Source organism: Enhydra lutris, unplaced genomic scaffold (assembly GCF_002288905.1).
Source record: "Enhydra lutris kenyoni isolate GAN:26980312 unplaced genomic scaffold, ASM228890v2 scaffoldscaffold7, whole genome shotgun sequence".
NCBI classification, from domain to species: domain Eukaryota; kingdom Metazoa; phylum Chordata; class Mammalia; order Carnivora; family Mustelidae; genus Enhydra; species Enhydra lutris.
The window spans coordinates 30,046,738-30,067,248 of NW_019154091.1; the positions used below are offsets into that span (position 1 = coordinate 30,046,738).

The 20,511-nt window shown below is 39.7% G+C and overlaps 1 protein-coding gene across 1 annotated transcript in view; it reads left to right on the forward strand.

Moving 5' to 3' along the window:
• The window catches only part of LOC111142161 (protein tyrosine phosphatase, receptor type B), a 112,177-nt gene that overhangs the window by 2,163 nt on the left and 89,503 nt on the right, over positions 1-20,511 (forward strand). The window contains exon 3 of the mRNA XM_022495154.1: positions 9,282-9,538. Coding sequence (XP_022350862.1) covers positions 9,282-9,538 — 257 coding nt within the window. The remainder of the gene's footprint in view (positions 1-9,281; positions 9,539-20,511) is intronic.

The following is a 20,511-nucleotide window of genomic DNA, read 5'->3' on the forward strand; positions in this document are numbered from 1 at the left end:
CATTTGCAAATCTCTTGTACTAATGTTTAGAGGTACAAGAGGTCTCAGACTTTTGAAATGGTAAGAATTGATGTGTAGCCACAGGGTTTTCTAACTTGTTTACCACTGATGGATATAATCTAGGTGACAGATACAAGTAAAAACTTGCATACATGTGCAGAAGTTCCTGGTACAGCACACTGTTCAGTCCTGTGCTGCGGATTTTATTTGTGGACACAGCCCAATTTTCTTTTTTCTTAAGATCTTTTTTATTTATCTGAGAGAGAGAATGAGAGAGAGTGTGTACAAGCAAGGGGAGGGGCAGAGGGAGAAAGAGAAGCAGTCTCCCTGCTGAACAGGGAGCCCAACTCGGGGCTGATCCCAGGACCCTGAGATCATGACCTAAGCCAAAGTCAGGAGTCTGACACTTCACTGACTGAGCCACCCAGGTGACCCTTAATTTTCTGTTTTACTTAATCATTTTATTGCTTATTTACTCCTATAGTAGAGATTTGCTTTAGGAAGTCATGAAAGATAAAACTAATGGAATCATTATATATTAGGTACAAGCAGACCTTACAAATCACTGAAGATATTATCTAGAAATGAAGCCCATCATTGAGGAGACAGAAATTTACCAAGGTCAAGTGAATTATCCCAGCTTAATTGGTGGCAGAGGTCTGATTAGAACCTAAATTTCTTAATTCCTTGTCCTGTATATATTCCATCATACAGTGTTTTCCAAATGCTTAACCACAGAATTTTGCCCAGTTGACTACATAAGAATCACCTGGGGGAGGGAAGGAACTCATCGCCATCATTTCTTCTTTCCCACCACCTTCAAGATTCAGTTTCAAGAAATTTGGGCTAATAATTGATTTTTTTTTTAAAGTTCCTAAGATAATTTTGATCCATAATCCCATTTGGGGATCAACATTCACTGTATTTTTATATCTTTTTTTATTAGATGTTTATTTTAGGGGCTTATATGAGTCTTTTCACCATGCTGATCCTTGGATGGTTTTCTGTCTCTCATTCACTTCCTAAATGAAATAAGTACTTAATTACATGCTAGTTGAATGCAGTGACTCTTCTACAATAGAAGTTGACTGCATAGTCCTGAGCTTATAAAACTTCTAACTAAGAGAATAAGGTAAAAATGATAAAGTCAGTTAGAAAATTCAACTTTATCAGAGAATATACAGCACATGACACCAATTTGTACATTTCTTTTCCTATAGTTCACTGAGTGAACAGTGAACTGTCCTAAACAATACAGAAACATTGTAAATATTCTTGTTCTACCATTAAACACAAGAAGTAAGACTCTTTTGCAGCCCCCAATAGAACCTTATTTAGGAGAAAGTTTCATTGGAACTTTTAAAAAAGTAGACATGGATCAGCAAAGAGTTCTTCAAGATAGAAGATAATTAAAGGGAAAAAATGATTTCCTTTGACCTTCCTGCAGAACATGTCCAATGATGGACTTTACTTCAAAAGTAAGTGGATGAAATAGACCATTTACAGTTAGCCTCTGAACATATCCAAAACTGTATCCAAAACATGCCCGATCATGTAGACTGGAAGAAAAATGGACTTCTAGAAAAAAGCAGAATGAAAATTTGCACAATTATGATACCAAGAAAAATCTTACATTTGAATACACGTGTATTTTTTAGTTGGTTTTAACACAATTATGAGCTAACAGATGTTTTTCTGGTCTATGCCAAACTTACCATTGATTAAAGATACAGAATGATATTAGTTGACCCATAGCATGAAAGCTCATTGATTTGCTAGAGAATCCATTGCGAAAAATTAAATGACACTCAGATTTTTGCAATGGATGACTCCAATGTCCTTTTTAGAAGCTTTGATAACAAAATATGATAATCTGATAGCACAATTTTGTTGTTGTTGGGCTCCCTGCTCAGTGGGGAGGCTGCTTCTCCCTCTCCCTCCAACCCCTCCCCTGCCAGAGCTGTCTCTCTCTCTCTTATTTCAAATAAATAAATAAAATCTTGAAAAAAAGAAAAAGGAAAATCAACATTTTATACTCAATTTATAAAATTAGACCCTTATAGTTATTATTCTGAGTCATAAGAGCAATAATAAAAACATCTCCAACATGCTGAAATAACTGGCTAAAAATTGAAAAAAAAAATGCATTCTCTCCCTATATTCTTTTGTCAATCATGTGCCAGATATCCAGCTCTTTGGAAACAACTTTACCTTTAGCCATGCGTCAATAAAACAAAAAGGTGACTGACAGACTTTCTCAATTTTTCCTCAGATGTAGCTGTGTTAACTTGTACAGCTACATCCTTGGAGTCGCTGTACTAAGAGCATAATTTTTAGAAATCCCTAGTATATAATTTCAGGGGCGCCTGGGTGGCTCAGTGGATTAAGCCTCTGCCTTCGGCTCAGGTCATGATCTCAGGGTCCTGGGATAGAGCCCCGCATCGGGCTCTCTGCTCAGCAGGGAGCCTGCTTCCTCCTCTCTCTCTGCCTGCCTCTCTGTCTACTTGTTATCTCTGTCTGTCAAATAAATAAATAAAATCTTTAAAAAGAAAAAAAAGGAAATCCCTAGTATATAATTTCAGAGTCTTCTTCTGTAAACTAACACAAACCAGTTATCAATCATGCAAAAAGAATAAGGAAAAAATCTGTTCTATTCAATAATGTTGCAATTTTATACACACATTTAAATTTTTAAAAAGATAGTTACTTTAGGAATATAAATGCATTCTGACGTCCAAATCTCTACTTGACAAACTCTTTAAACGTAGCAACATCTTCTAGATGAAGGATGCAAATTTCCAGCCATCACTTGGATACTTTTTCCAAAGGATGCCAAGTCTCCCCGCTTATATACAGTTAGGTGGCTTTCTAAAAGAGTTATTTTCAGGGCACCTGGGTGGCTTAGTTGGCTAAGCATCAGACTCTTGATTTGGGCTCATGTCACAATCTCAGGGTCCTGAGATCGAGCCCCAAGTTGAGCTCAGAGCTCAAGGGGAGTCTGCTTGTCTCCTTCTACCTCTGCCCTTCCCTTGGGCTCTCTCTCTCTTTCAAAAAAATAAATAAATCTTTAAAAATAAATAAATAAAATAGTTACATTCACTCGGGTGTTTTGTACAAATGGAGAGAGACATTGTATGTATTGTATGTAGGATGTTGGCTAACCAACCAGCCCTTACTTAGCACTTACTATAGGTCCACTCATTCAAATCTTACACTTACCTAAGGGCAGGAAAATTTTTGCAGACATAGTTTCAAAGGTCCCTAACATGACTGAGCTAGTGAAATTACTTGAAGAGATTTCGCTGCTGAAGTAAACCGTTTTGCTGCCAGACTTGCTCTAACTGCTGATTAAAGTAATTGTTTAATTATAGTTATGTGGGTGAGGGAATAAAACCCATAAGCGCTGTAATAGGGAAGCAATCATATATACTCTTGGGAGAAAGGGTTTTAATAGAAGCTGTTTCCTTTAGTGATTGGTGGGAATGCTTGTAAATATAGAGGGTGTAAGGGGAAAAACAAAACCAAACACAGTGTCCTTTGCGCATATAGACCCTATTTTGACCAAACTGGCTAGGATGGCCATGTTAGGATTTGTTTTCTCCTTGCATGATTATAAAAACATGGGCCTTGTAATCGACCATTGATTTATGTGATCATTGAAAATCATATGATCATTGATTACTGATACATCATTTATGTGATAATTGAAAAATATCCAGCACAGCTTCCAGAACCCTGCACTCCTGCCCTTCCCCCGCCCACCCCAACCATTTTCACCCTGTACCATGTCAATGAATTCATCAGGGCACACCCACAGCTACATCTGACTTTCATGAGCCCTGGGCTCTTATGTCTTTGTGGGCCCCTCCCACCATTAAAATAAATTAATGAATTAAATAATTCAGTCAATTTTCATGGGTCTCCAAATCCTCATTTTTTCCTATTGTATGAAAAAAAAAATCTTAAGCAAACATTTTCTTTGACTCTGAAATTTCAATTTTCAAGAATTTAAAGGTTTTTGTAGCCCCTATAATATCATGGGCCCTAGGCACTGTGCCTATTTTGCCTGATGGACAAATCAGCCATGGGCACACCAAGTTATTCACGCACTCTCCATCTCCCCTTTTGTTGACCCTGGTAAAGTAGCACCAGCTTCAACATCCCTCTCCCACAGCCTGGTAGTGATGAATTTAAAAGCCATTCTTCCTCTTCCAGCCAGCCTAGTTTCCTTCTACCCACCATCTAATAGACATGCATGTCCCAAAAGAAAACATCAGGATACACCAGGCGCATCTTCCTAGTGCAACTCATAGTATAGTAGCTGAGTAGTAATTGGCCTTTAAAAAGTATTGTTTAATCAGTTTTTCATTCATTTTTTTAATTTAAAGTTTTTACTGTGCTCTGCTTTGATGTCCTTCTATGCTTTGTTAACTTCCATTTGTTAATTTTACTTTCTTTATTTCTAATCTTGGATCTTTTTTAAGTCTGTAAAATATTTTTTGAATATTCTAATTCAATGAAATTCTAGTGACTTCTGATTTGTTTGCTGTCTCCCATTGTTTGCAAATTCTCCATCTTTAGTGTCTCTTTTCACAAAGTTTTCACCTCCTGGTTTACTTTCTAAAATTTTAAATATGTACCCTGTTTGTTTTATGTACAAACTGATGGCATTTTCTGAAATGTTATTCTTTTTACCACTTCTAGAAATTATTTAGATTCTTATAATTCACATACATTTCACTTCATATTTATTCTAGCCCAATCTTGTTTAATATAGTTAATGTACTTTATATATATATATTATATATATATACATAAATCATCTTTTTTCTAATGCATCTTCTGTTTCACTTCTTACATCTTTTCCACATTATTTCCCTGCTTTTAAAAAGCATATTATATTTGGCATCTTCCTACAGAAAAGCAAGTCCCAATATAGTCGAAATTTTCTATCTCCAAAATGAGTTCTGTTCAAGTTATTCGGTTTTCAACATGCCTGAAAGTTATTTGTGTCATTCAAGGGAGGGGAACTGACAAATCATGTATTTTTATTATCATTATACAAAAATGACATTTCTATCATGAATCAAATCTGAGCTAATTCATAGACTAACTAATAAACTAAAATATGTATTTTTTTTCAAAAATATATTTTCAAAATATGGTGCTGATATGGTACAGTCATTACAAGTCATCTTATAGATGAGCTATTTACAAGTTCCATGCTAAAATCTTTTAAATCAGACCCGGGATGGTGTCCCTTATCTTGAATTGTGCTCTAAGAGGAATTATGTATAATGTGGAAACAATGTGGTAGCAATGGTACAATAAAGCTTTTTAAAAATAGCTTCGACATATTGTTCCATTGTGTAAGAACTTTTCCTTGAGTGTGTCAAAACACATCTTGCTTTTTCATGAACTGTAAAATGTATATACCTTTTTAAAGAACATCAGAAGACTTTGTAGATACCAAAACATCCAAGGATCTACTATTTTTAATATAATTTCATAGCACCCATTTCAACAGAGTTCAGGAGATGAAAAGATTAATGTATTTTGGTTGCCTTATATATTTCTGTAATGGATTTTTCTCTCCTCCCATTTACTTTAAAACCCTTCATTACCCATGTAAAGAATGAATAGAATTCAGTTTGGCTCATATCGTGTATATAGATAAAACCTTATAGTTAGAGATATATTACAATCACTGAGAAACTTAGACATGTAGATGCTGGATCCCACACCAAATCTACTGAAAGGCCAAGGCTTCAATATTCTTTTTTTTTTTTTTTAAGATTTTATTTATTTATTTACAGACAGAGATCACAAGTAGGCAGAGAGGCAGGCAGAGAGAGAGAGAGAGGAGGAAGCAGGCTCCCCGTGGAGCAGAAAGCCCGATGTGGGGCTCGATCCCAAGACCCTGGGATCACAACCTGAGCCAAAGGCAGAGGCTTTAACCACTGAGCCACCCAGGTGCCCCAAGGCTTCAATATTCTAAGAAGCTCCAAAGGGGTTTCTGATGCCTACCAGAGTTTGCAGACCACTGCTTTAAAATGCACAGAATTTGGAAATTGAATGTTAAGACTAAAGTTTCTTTCCTGCTTCTTTTTTTTTTTTTTTTTTTTTTTTTTGACAGAGAGAGAGAGAGAGAGAGATCACAGGTAGGTAGAGAGGCAGGCAGAGAGAGGGGGAAGCAGGCTCCCCACCGAGCAGAGAGCCCGATGTGGGGCTCGATCCCAGGACCCTGAGATCATGACCTGAGCCGAAGGCAGAGGCTCAACCCACTGAGCCACCCAGGCGCCCCTCTTTCCTGCTTCTTAAATAGCACAAGTTAAAAACACAGTCACAAAATGAGGGGGTACAGGCCTTGGATATTCTGTAGGTTCTTTCTTTGGAAAAAAAGGTAGTGGCCTGAAATGGAAAATGGACTTGTTTCATTTGGAATGTTTTAAAAATATATTTAGAAGGTTAATTAAAGACAATTACAGAAGACTGAAATTTTATCCATAAGATGTTCCAAAGCTGCATGTAATGGTAAGAAGCTATGTTATTCAGAGAAGAAATTGCAAGAGTGTTTTGATCACTTATCTAATTTTGGGAGAGTCCTGTTTCATCCATTGAATCAGTCATGTAAGTTGACTAATAAAAAGAGTTCTTAGGATAAGAACTTACCAAGTGCCCCTTAGTGAAGAAGAAAAGCAAGCATAGGTTGACATGCTAAGACACATAATTACATGATACGTATTTGGAAGCTTGTTTTTGTCCTAACCCATCATTAAAATTTTTTTTTTGAGAGTCTGAAAGCTAAAATTGTTGTAAGTGGTAGTCAACTCAGAGGATCAGCATTGGCCAAAGCCCAAAATAACCAAAATACTAATCGCTACATACAGAAATTTTTACATCCCAATGGCAGGCAAATGTCTGCTTGAAGGAACATTCTAGCACCTAATTCAAATAAGACTGCAAAATTAAGATTGCTTCTTAGAGTTTATCATAAAGGAATATTGCTAATAGAACAAGTGGGTTTGTCATGTAAAAAAACAGCCTAGGGATAAATAAACCTGGTCTGTGTTCAGAGCGGTGACATGGGCACAATAACAGTGGGAGCAGCACAAGATTCAGAAGGAAAAATACAGAAACTAGTGGGAATGTCCAAATATCTATCAAAGTCTAGGTCTAGTAGATGTACAGGTAGGATTGTCAGATATAGCACAGAACCTTCGATTACATTTGAATTTCAGATACGACAATTTTTTAGTATATATATATATTCCCAATATAATATGTCATATGTAATATAACCTTTACAATATTGTACATTTGAGATACACTAACTATTCTGAATTATGAGTTCTTTATCTCAAACTCCAATTTAACTGGACATCATGTATTTTTATCTGCTAAATCTGGCAACCCCACGTACAGGGTTTACATCACCTTTCACATCTCAAGAAAAGGATGCTTGATAGTCATGATTATTTCATTAACCTTTAAGAGAAATGTTGGTGTTTACATCTTCCTAAATTTTTAAAATACCTTTTCTCTTTTCATCCTCTTTTCATGCCTTATCCCCCTCTACATTATCATATAAATTATGTCAATTGAAATCAGAATGGAAATAAATGAGATTCAAAAGAGGGCTCAATAGGTGGACCAGAACAAGGGATAGGCAAACGTTAATAGCTGCTTCAGGGGACTTTCACAGCACATAATAGTTCCTTAAGAAATTGTTGTGGGGCGCCTGGGTGGCACAGTCAATTACACATCTGACTCTTGGTTTCGGCTCAAGTCATGATCTTAGGGTCGTGAGATGGAGCCCGGGTTGGCTCTGTGCTCAGGGTGGGGTCTTCTTGAGTTTCTCTCTCTCCCATTCTCTCTCTGCCTCTTCCCCATGCTCTCGCACTTTCTCTCTAAATAAATAAATCTTTATATTTTAAAGATTTTATTTATTTATTTATTTATTTATTTATTTATTTATTTGACAGAGAGAGATCACAAGTAGGCAGAGAGGCAGGCAGAGAAAGAGGAGGAAGCAGGCTCCCTGCTGAGCAGAGAGCCCAATGAGGGACTCGATCCCAGGATCCTGAGATCATGACCTGAGCCGAAGGCAGAGGCTTAACCCACTGAGCCACCCAGGCGTCCCTAAATTAATAAATCTTTTAAAAAAAGAAAAGAAAAGAAGAAATGGTTGAATGAACCACTAAAGGAGCAGTAAAAAATAAAATCTTTTTTCTGCCAGTCTGTAAACCAGAAACTTTTCAAAGTTATAGTTATCTAAGTGGGCAAGATTTTATATCCCAAGAAACCATGACATATAATGGAGTTGATAGGAGTATCTAAACATGCCACCTCGGCCCATAATTTACAGACCTTTCCAGGGCTTCATATTACACAATTGTTCTCTAGGTTACACAAAGCGTGGTCCAGAGACCATCAGGGCCAGCACTGGCATCTCCCGGGGTCTTGTGAGGCATGCTGGCTCTGACAACATTTACTGAATGAGAGTTCATATTAGCGATAGTCCCAACAGATAGAGAGCACATTTTAAAACTATGGCTAGGTGAAGCTAATTCATAAATCAATTATCTTTAAGTATGGGCAATTCAGTCTTGCAAAGTAGAGCTAAAAATTAATCCCACTAGCTCATAAGTTTTGAATCAACTGACCATCCTTCCAGAAGATAGGGAGCTTAGAAACACAACTGTCCCAGGATCTGGTACTCACACAATTAGGATTAGAAACAGTTCACACTGTGGTAAAAGAAAGTCATTATTTTCCTGGGAGTCATCAGTCTTCATGGCGACATTAGGCAAGTTGTTAGCTGGGATTCTCAACCTGTTATTTTGTTTAATGACCCCTTTGGGAAGTTGAACGAAAGCTATGAAAGTTCCCAACAGCAGAAAAGTATACATGGACATATATTCAGGACCTGGCAGGAAGTTTCTCGAGATTCATGGACCCCCCAGAAGCCAATTTCGTGACTCCCTCAATGCTCATAGAGTACGTTTAATTCTCTCTTCTACACACCGCTGGGGATTTCTGGTAGCAGTCTCCACATCTCCCTTGACCCTAGGATATCAATAGATGGATAAAGGATGGGTGGACTGAACAGGGCAAATGAGCATCGTCACACTCCCAGACCTTTGATTTTTCATGTAACTAAAGTGCATCCACATCCCTGTTATGAGAGATGTCTCCTTTTTCTAAAGTCAAGTTGCTTTTAGGTGAAGAACCCACAAAACATGAAGCTAATTTTAGCAACTGTCCTTTCTTTACCTCAGCTGTCCTGGGAGCAGAAGTTTCAGTAAGGAGCACTAGAAATACGGCCCCACCCCAAATCCCCACTACTTTAAATGCAGTTCCATATAGCCTGGAACACCTTATTAGGAACACCACAGAGGCCTTCACCAGAAGTACAACAGAACGCTCCAGCCACAACAGCAGACAGAGGCAACACCCCAATCCACAGCTGACCGGAATTACAGAGACACCTTGGGTTCCCTGGACCAGTCAGCCCTTCTCCAGCACCACGCAACAGGTAAGGGGAGAATGGGTGTGGAGGGTGACTTGGAAGGGTCTCGGAAAGTCCATTGCTTGAAAAGATTTGCTCGGCTGGCAATTCCGCTGCTCAAGTGGGTGGTTAGGTCCTCTGTGTCCTAGCTGCTAATGATGCATGAACGCATTTAAGGTGATGAAAAAAATCTTTGAGATAGAACTAAATGCTCTACATCTTTATAAGGTAAAGATAATTAGGCTGAGATGTCAAAACTGCACTCCTGCAGGTTGGCCACATTGCTGAACCAAAATCAGGGTTCACAGTCTTAGGCATAACCTAAAAACAGGAAGTAGAAATTGACATCAGTACCTTGCAGATTCCCTTGTGTCTGTGTCACAATCTTTTATGCTCATAAGGGAGTGGAAAGAGTCACAAAGCAATGGAAGTTTCAGGAATCTATGATTGATTTGTAAATATGGTCAAATATGCTAAGTCACATAGCAATTCCACCTCAGCAGCCACAAAAGGACAGATGGGTCCTATGGCTGGAGGCAGTGATCATGCGGTGGTAGAGTCTGCTCAAGTAGTATTTCAGTTTGAAGTGTTCATCCCTTCAGTTCTGCTTACCACTCAGGGTTCTAGGCCACCGTTTGGGGCAATAATAGTATAATTCCAAAAGTGTAATTTGCAAAGGCAAATAAAAAATGCTGTTTCATTTGTCAGTGTTTAGCCATTTTCTAATAAACCAAATAATTGAAAGAAAGTAGAAGTCCAACACTATGCATAAAACTTAACACACATTTTAGGTGCTTTCTTTTGCCTTGTGCAGAACTTGCTATTGTATGATTCCTGGCTAGTAAGCACATACTTCATCATTAATCACAAAGCAAACATGACCTACATTGAGGGACTTGTGGAACTTTGTTTTTAATCTCCACTTTTCCTTTACTATAAATCTTCCCTAAAAAGTGGTGCTTCCCTTGCCTCTGAGTAGAATTTAGGAAGGTCTCACAACTTTTCTGGATGCTTTTTATATCACTGCAAAACCCAACACTCACTCTCAATCCATGAACAAACATATTTATTTCAGGAAGTAACCCAAACTCTGAATTCAATTTAAATGTTAGCCTTTCCTCTCCCATCACCCCATCCCTTTGGGCTTGAAGTCGGGAAAGGGAACTTGACCAAAATCTCCCACTTCCTACCTAGCTTTTTGGCCACCTCTCCTAGTTTGATCATTATGGTTTCAGACCTCTCTGGGTTTGGAAAGTGGGGAGGAAATGAGAGCAGGAAGCTAGTACTTGGGATTGCCATCATGAATCAGCACAGTACTCGCCTTAAACCTCCAGCTCCTGAGCCCTTCTAGCCATGGATGTCAGTTAGATTTGCCACTTATTTTGAAACTGGATGCTTCTTGTTGGAGCACCTTCTTGTTTAGGCTGAATGTGTCTCACCCAAAATGTCATCTTTTCCCCCAAAATGTCATTCTCTAACATTAGTTTGTAAGAGTATTCACTTACATCTGAAAAAAAAAAAAAAATATATATATATATATATATAATTTTTCACAACTAATACACACAAAATTAAGTGTATATTTTAAGTATGTAGTATATATTATATACATATATATCAGTACAGAAAAAGAACTAAGCACAGATTGTATATATGATATATATCATATATCAATATATGATATCCATACGAAGTATGTCAAATAAGAAACATACTGAATAAAAACTATAATAGAAATATATATGCCTAAAGATTCAGGGATTGCCTTTTAGCAAAAATATTTTCCCATTTTTGCTTACATTAAATCATTGTGAAACAAACACAGAGAGAGCTCCCAGAGGTGGTCAGGCTCTACTGGGGTGCGTCAAGGGCACCCTGCTCCAGATCTTTGGTGCAGGCACACTAGCCCTTGGGTCAACCTAGCACCGTGTTACAGGACACACATGACCCAGTGCCTGAGTTGGATTTACAGGATCAGGTCATGGTAAATACAGAGCAGGGTGTGTTTTGGGTTTTTTTTCTTAGTCTTTTTCTAAAGTGAAATACACTGCAATGTTTATGAGCTTCCAGATGGGGCACCAGAATGACTACATATCAAGTAGTCCTCAAGTCATGACTCATGTCCTAGTTTTTCCTTGAAGCTCAGGCAAAATCTTAACTATGTCTTGGGAAGCAAGTATGTAAAAGCTATGCTCCTTCCAAAGGCAGTTTCTAAAATTGCAGTTTCCATGACTCCAATGCTTTAGTCAAGGCATCTCTGCTAGATCATCGTTTGATTTAGCATGAGCATCTACTCTGTAACAGTCAATTATAAATATCTGTAGTTAGATAATTGGAGAGGAAAAGTCACTTAGGAGGTAAAATGCCTGTCCTTTGAAAGTAATTTGGAAAGGTACTCTATTTCAATAATTGGAAGAGCATATGAAAGAAATAAAATTATTCAACTTACTTGCTTGGAATTCAGTTAAAAAGAAATTCTTTTTATTTGTGTGTCAGTTATTTCTTTTATCAGATAGCACCTGGTCTGTGATGATTCTGAATTGTCTTAGTATAACTAGGCTGTGAGTTACAGTGGTCTGTCATCAGGTGATGATGGGAAAAATCTGAATGGGAAGATAGAAACTATATTTATTCAACTTTGCATCTCTAGCATCTGAACGTAGTGCTTAATACATTATAAATTTTTTTGTAGAAAGGTAAAGAACAATGCGGAATGGAAGGAAGCAAAATGGAAGGGAGAGTGGGAAGGCGTGAAGTGCAGTGGGGTGGAATGGAGAGGAATGGGGTGAAATGGAATGGAATGGAGGAGAGTGGAATGAAATGGAATGGTGGGGAGTGGAGTGCAGTGGAGCACAGTGCAGAGAAATTGAATGGGGAGAATGTAATGGAGTCCTGGGAAAATGAGTCGATTGAAGCGGTATGGAAGTGGGTAGAATTGTTGACCCGTTAGATAGCAAATGACCCATATACTATCAGTGCCCAGGTATGATGGTCACATTGAAGGGCATGCACTTTTTTATTGCCTTAGTGTTTTAAAGTTTGTGTGTATCTAGAGTTTAATATGTTTAATACATAATAATATAGTGTTTCATTCAGGGGCTAGTTCTCCAGTTCCTTTTTCTCCTTTCTAATTCCCACCCCCCATTTCATCTTTTTTTTTTTAAGATTTTATTTATTTATTTGACAGACAGAAATCACAAGTAGGCAGAAAGGCAGGCAGAGGTGGGGGGGGGGGCAGACTCCCCGCTGAGCAGAGAGCCCAATGCAGGGCTCCATCCCAGGACCTGGGATCATGACCAGAGCCGAAGGCAGTGGCTTTAACCCACTGAGCCACTCAGGCACCGCACCCCCCATTTCATCTCTTAATCACCCTTCAACTTTCCCCCAAGAAAATTATGAGAAGGGGAAGAGACATTGATGACTGTTTAATTTAATATCTTCAGAAAATGTTCATCAACTCAAAACAAACATTTCTTGAGGACCTAACTAGTGTCAGAACAGAGTGATTGAGGACTCAATCTTTGAGGTCAAACCCCTGACTCTGCCTCTTACTAGCTAGTGACTCAGCAAATTACTTAAACTCTCTAAGCCTCAGTTTCCTCATCTATAAAATGGAACCTCTATCTCTGAAGCCTCTTGCAAGGAGTGGGAGAGATAATGCATCCAAAATGCTTACTATAGCACTCAGTCTTTAGTAAGCATTTAGGAAATATAGCTGTTATTGCTAGCTTTCACTGAGACACAAAGATAAATGACAAAATTTTTGTCCTGAAGGAACTCACTATCTGTTGTGGTGTTGAAGGAAATAGGAATATACACAGGCTCTTATGGAATACAAAAGCAGGGAGCCAAACTAGTGTGAAAGTTTCAGGAACTATCTTCTGGCAAAAGGAATCGCTGAACTAAACCTAAAGGAGAATAGAGTAACCAATAGGAGGTCGAGGAGTGGGAAGGGGAGATGTGAAGGAACTGGGAGAGGGTGGAATGGAGAGTTGGAAAGTGATTTCAATTCTTACCTAAAATTTACATTTTAAAGAAACTTGGGTATTTTATCACTTTAATCCAATCATCAATTTTGTACTCATTTATTTTGTGCTTTCTGTTTGCCTGACATTATGGAAGATGGGAGAATAATAATAGATAAAATCATAATACAATGTAGTCAAAATCACTGCGTGTAGGACCCGCACTCTGCTAAGAGTGTAGAAAAGACTTCAACAGTATGAGAGTCCTGTAATCATGCTCACATGCACAGAAATAGAAGGCATATTGATGAAGATCTCAAATATATGTTTTCAAATGGTGTCTTCATCCTGAAATAGTCAGTAGTTCCTACTTGTTATTTTAATTAGTGACACTATTAAATTATCTGTCATTCCTTTGGTTCCCATCACATGTAGCCAGGAGGTAGAATTTAGAACACTTAGCCTGAAATAGAAATCTAGAGAAGAATAAGAACTAAAATACTAAGACTTTATGCTTGGAAATGCTATGTATGTCATTACTACTAACTAATGTTTATGCAGTGACCATAGTGTTCTAGATTCACAATCAAAGGATGACTTGGGGTTGGAACATGGGGCTGGAAAAATGGCATGTATTTGTCTTTCCCTTTCATCAACAGTCTTTCTGAGTTATGAGGAATGAGACATGAAGAGATACTGTGCAGTATCTATCTACAAAGAAGAGAATCTAGGAGATAAAAATAGTATATGAGATTTGTGTGCCAGAAACTATGCTAAGCATTTAGATTTACTCTGGGAGGTGGGTATTTGTATCCGTTTTCTATCACTGCATAACAAACCATCCCAAAACTTAGTTTAACAAAATGACAATTTACTATTTCTCATGATTTTGTTGATTAGTTGGGTGGTTTCTCTGCTGGTCTCACCTGAGCTTACCCCCGCAGGTGCGGATAGCTTGGAGGGTAAGCTGAACTAGAAGATTCACAATAGCCTTCCTTGCATGACTAGCAGTCAGTGCTGGGGCATCTCTGTTCTTCTCCACAACCTCTATGCGTCTGGTAGGTTACCGCAGCTTCTTTACATAATGGCTTAGGGGAGTTGTGCAAGAAGACAAAGGTGGAAGCTACAAGCTTCTTGAGGCCCAGGTTCTAGAATCACACATCACATCTGCCACATTCCATGGATCAATGTGGCCAGGTCAGATTTGAAGGTAGAGAAAACAGACCTCACATTTTGATGGGAAAGGCTGCAAAGTCACATTGTGAAAGGCCACACGTATTGGGTGGAATGAAACTACAGCCATTAAATAATCTATCATGGTATTTATTATTGTTTTTGTTACAATTATTATTATTACTTTGCAGACACCTAGCTTAAGTTTAAAGAGGTTAAAAACTTTCCCAAGGTCAAATGAGGGAAAACGGTAGATCAAGAAGAAGGTTGCGCGCACGCACACACACACACACACACACACACACACACACACACCCCTGCACACCTGCTCACTTTACACTCTCACCTAGAACTCCTGTTAATGAAGGCAAATACCAATGAGGACATAATTTGAAACAATTACTAGTAATGCTACTGCAAAGTTGTCCTAGTCGACCCTTTTGGAGCAGATTTTCCCCTACTTTTTTCTTTTCCCCTCGTTCTTCACATCCTCACCTGCCAATGTGAGGGGTCTGCCTTTGGAAGGTTGTAGACTTGGGTCAGTAGGTAGCTTCAAAATTAACTCTCTCCCTCTCTCTTTCCATTGCTCTCTCTCCCTTACCCTGGACATGAATTAAATCATCTAACAGCAGTCACGTGCCTAGCAGTGATGGAAACCTCTGTGTGGTTACTGTTAGCTAGTGTTGTTATCTTTACCATGATGATAGTATTATGTGGCCATGTGTGTCTTTACAGGGACAAAGTTGGTGAAACCTGAAGTTTGTCTACCATGTGAGTTAGGAAATATCTAGATCAGTTGTTCTCAGAGTATGGACTCCAGACCCAGAATTTAGACCTACTGAATCACAAACTTTGGGTGTAGGACCCAGAAATCCCTGTTTTAACAAGTCCTCCAAGTCACACAGATGCCCTCGAAGTTTAAGAACCAATGACCTAGAAAATCTGGTCCCTGACTAATAACATCTCCCTCATAGAGTTACTGATGCCTTAGTTTCCCACCACTGATGGCACTTCGGTATATTGTGTTATGAGGGGGTGGGTCAGGATGCTACAAAAGTTCAATAATCAAGTAGTGGAAATTAATTTATCTAATCACAGCCTCCTGCTGTTCCTTCCCAGAGGGTATATTCTGTAAGGAATGGGAGCTGGGTTGGTTAAAGCCAAGCCTGGGCAGATAGGGAATGGCAGCTAGACCCCAGGGTCTTTGTGGTAATTAGAAAAGGATGTTTCCAAGCAGACAGTTCCACCACAAATGCCCAAGACATGGTAATGGGACTTGGGCTGGATTCCAGCCCCATGCACACTCTTAGCCAGGCCTCCCCATATCCCACCCCCACTAAGATAAACTGAGTCTTTGTGCACTGGCCCCCTTGCAGATGAAGCCAGATGTAGGTGTCAGAAGTGTGCCTGCGTAGTCCAGCCATTCGCCATGGGCAAGGTGAGACGGGCAGGGCTGGAGGCATCAGGAAGTCAGTCTACTGGGGGACCTGAGCCATGGGGGGCAGGAGGAAGAATCAGTATGAAGTGGTCTCCAAAGGAATAGAGGGTCGACTTTGGACTTCACTTTAGCTTCAAAATCTGACCCGCCTCCATCTGTTGTTTGAGTAGTGGACTCTAAAGAGAAGTCCAGTTTGGGCTCCCTCTCAGCCATGTGACTGTGATGGAGATGGTGTGATGTAATGGTAAGGGCTAGGGCTCCCATGTCACAGGAACCTGGCTTAAATCCTGGGGGTGGCATCTACTAGTTATTCAACTCCAGTCATAATTGCTTCCTCTTTAAAATAAGGCTAACTAAGGGTACACTGCCTCGTACTGCCATGTGAAGATTTCCATTGGATTGAGCGTGTGGGCCATTGGCCACATGTGACAAGTAGCCGATCATGATAACCATTAACACCAGCTTCTTGTTTCTGCTTCATCATTCCCACCCTGCCTGCTTCACCAAGTTGTAAGAACCAGATAAGCTGACATCACCCTCAAATGCCTTGAGAGGGCTACCATGTTGAGCACGATTTAAAAAAAAAAAATGTTCCCGGTTGGTTCAGCTTCTGCTAAAGATCCATGAATCTTGTTTGAAGGCACACCTCCTTCCTCCACACCCTGCCCTGGCCTGGGAGAGGGATCGCATTTCCTCCATCATGAATAGCCATTGTGGTGCTGTTCTGGCCTGAACTGTTCTGTGCTTCCTTCCATTCGGCCTTCAAAGAGACCACAGGCCGCTGTGAGACTCCAAATAAGTAACGAGGTAAATGCAGAAAATCCCCACCTCCTCCTACCTCCCTCAAGTCTGGGGTAACCCCCTTTATTGTGTTACTTCGAGTCTAGAGGGGAGGTGTCCTGCTGCCACCACTATTCTGTGGCCAAAACTGGAGAGAGGACAATACTCCCCCTTTACCCAGAGGGAGAAGTGCAAAGATACAGCAAATAACAAAACAAAGACAAAAAACCAAAAGACAGAACCCGAAAACCATTCCCTAATCATTCCTCATGACCAAGGACTCTTACTAGATTGTCTAGTGTGCTCAGGATATAATACAAGCAGATTCTGAGACTGCTGATGGGCAGAAAGGTCATTCTAGGGAATAGCATCTTATGGAAGGGATGTGTTCCTAAAGCCCCTAATTTATAAATTAGCATCATTCAAGCCCAATTCTGATGGAGAATTTTCTAGAGAATCTTCTAGAGAATTGCCAGCTAACGGGGATTGCCATGTACCAATAGTATAATAGGGTCTATAATTCACTTGAATTTAAAGCCCGCCAGCTTTAAAATCTCAAGGATTTTTCTTTTCCCTGCTTTTCTTTTCATTATGATCTGCATTACTTTCTATTTTGTGTGCACAAAAGACTATGTTCATATTTTGTCACAATATAAATCGTGTACATACAAATGCAACCATGAAACAGAACATGTGCATTGACACGTGCTCCTTAACTCTCCAGGATCTCTCTGGCACCTTGGTTTCCCTGAGTAGATAAGGGCTGATGCAGCAGGGGAAAATAGCAAAGAAAGGGGAAAATGATATCAAAGGAGAAAGGGGGATGTGCTAATTGACCTAGAAAGTCTGTGGCTCTCAGCCCTGGCCTTGCATACATCAGAATTGCCTGGGAAGAGTTTTAAAGATACAGATTCTAAAATTCTGCCTCAGTCCTACTGAATCAGCATTTACTAACACAGGACCGAAGCACCTAGGGTGTCAAAATCTCCCCCTTGATTGTAATACGCAATTAGTTTTGGGATCCCTTGGAGAATAACTGAATAATCAGCTTGTTGGAATGAGCACCGCAAGAGAAGGGGAGAAGTCCTGCTGGAGAGGTATAATCCAAATTGAATTGCAAGGAAATATCCGACAAATGCAAAGGGAGGACAATACTATAGAATAACTGACCCAAATCCTTCAAAAAGGTCAATGTCACAAGCATCATTTCAAAAGGCTGAGGAATTGGAATTGGAATTTAATCCAGATTAAAGAAGATTAAGGGACTTGACAATGAAATGCAATATAGGACCCTAAACTGGATCCTTACTGGGGAGAAAAAAAAAAACCACAAAAAACAAAAACAAACAACAACAACAACAAAACCCCAAACACTGAAAAGGACGTTATTGAGACAAATAACAAAATTGAAACATGGATTGTGGATTAAAGTATTTTAACAATTGGGAATCTCATGAATTTGATAACTTCACTGAGATAACACGCTTAACCCAGGATATACGCAACCAACTCTGAAAGTTTAGTTCAGGTGAAAGCAGTATATATGGAGAGAAGGAGAAAATGAAGGTGGGGAAAGGTTAAAACAACAACAACAGAATTAGCTGGTCTGGGTCAGGGCATATAGAAGCATTCTGTACAACTCTTACAATGTGTAAGTTTGAATAAATAAAAAATTTAAAAAATAAAGAGTAGTTTGCTTAATGGGCTTTTAGAGGGTAGACTCCACGGGATGCTCCTGTGTTAGGGATCGACCAGCGGCTCCGACCCGAGACCTGTCCGTCTAGTTCAAGGACAAAAGGGAGAGAAGATGGGGGCAGAGGACGGGGAAAGCAAACACCGTGAAAGAAATGATGATGAGTTTGCAAGAAAGAACAGTAAAGCCAAGAGTCAGAGCTGGTGGAGGAGCCAGTTGGTAAGTCTGAAGATGAGCTAAAGAGCTCTGCAAGAGACAAGTGCTTTAAATCTCTGGAACGTCGCCCAGCGCCTAGCGACCACAGCCGCGTATTCCACACACACAATAACAATGGAAAGGGGAAGTGCTATGAATTCCAGTGTTGTGTCTTTAAAGTAAAAATCCTTTCTACTCTTCCCATACTTTGGGGGAGCTGGCAAGAGAAAACTCCCAGCGCCGGATGCCTGGGTGGCTCAGAGGGTTAAGCCTCTGCCTTCAACTCAGCTCATGATCCCAGGGTCCTGGGATGGAGCCCCACATAGGTCTCCTTGCTCAGGGTGGAGCCTGCTTCTCCCTCTACCTGCCTCTCCCCCTGCTTGTGTTCTCTCTCTGATAAATAAATAAAGTTGTTTAAAGTAAAATAAGATAAAATCTATTAAAAAAAAACAAAACAAAACAATGTAACTCCCATTGCTAGATCCAAATGAGATCCCAACCAGGTAAACTTCTGTTTGGGAACTACATGGAAGGTACCTCTTTTTCTTTGAAACTCTTCTGTTTTGGATTTCTAACAGATGTTGGCCAGGAAGTACAGCCCATAGGTAGAGCTTTGCCGGGTGCTTGCCCTTCGTCTGTGCGTCTGTTAACTTTTGTGTTTGCTCTATTGCTGTCCTTGTGGTCCAGAACAGCACAGCTGTGGAGACAATACTGAAAGAGTGGGCTTTGCTAAGAGTGTTGACCCTAGCGGTCTGAATTAAGTGACCTCCTGATCATTGGCGAAGCATTAGCTCTTTGACGGAGTAGACAGGGTCTGTCCATTTGGATCAGGAGCTGACTGGTCACTAGTTTATCCCAAGGCTTAAGTACTAGGTATTCTTGGATTCTGTGATGCTAAGGGTTCCGGGTCTGCATTGGAGAGCTGAAGAATGATATTGTGTTTCAGATTTACAAACACTTAGTCAGGCCCTTGTTTAGTGGTGGGGCTATGGATGTTTCCTCTGTCAATAGAAAGTAGACACTGAGTCTCCACAACCTGGGGGTGTGGGTTAGATAATGAAGATACACGGGCTCTTTCCTTCACGAGGTTTATAATCTAGGTGACAGTTTTATCATTACATTATTGAAAAACACGATAAGAACCTTTGATCTTCCACTTTGATCACCATCAGCCCCCAACATCCAGAGGACTACAGGATGCTCTGCCTCGCTCCTCCAGCAGAGAAGGGGGTGCTGTGGGGTGGGGGAGCTGTAGGGAAGAAGCAGGCAAGAATGTGGACCCAACAAGTCTCTATCTCTTGATTTGGTTAAGAAAAATCAAAGCCCAGATTTTTTTTTAATGTAAAATCTGTTGTTCTTAATATTAGCCACGTATTCTAGTCTTTTCAAAACAATGTTAAGGTCACACTATAAAATCCAGAAAAGGCAAGCGTGCTGGTCAGAAACTGAGCCCTGTGTTTGTGACCTTCAGAGAATCATGGGAAATAATGCACTAGCAACAGTGGTACCCAGAAAAAAAAAAAAAAAAAGAGGACAGAGTCTCCACCCTCCAATCATCACTTTAGAAGGCAGATGAAATAGGTGATTGTTTGTTTGTTTGTTTGTTTGTTTGTTTTTGTTCTCCTTTCCCAGAGAGCCAATGTTAGCCATAATTTGTCTATCTACTGCGGTAGGGTTTGGACTTCAGTGGAAAGCAGGAGCTAGTTCCTGAAACTGGAATGTGAAGCGGCCACACCCACATAGCCCTAGGGTGGCT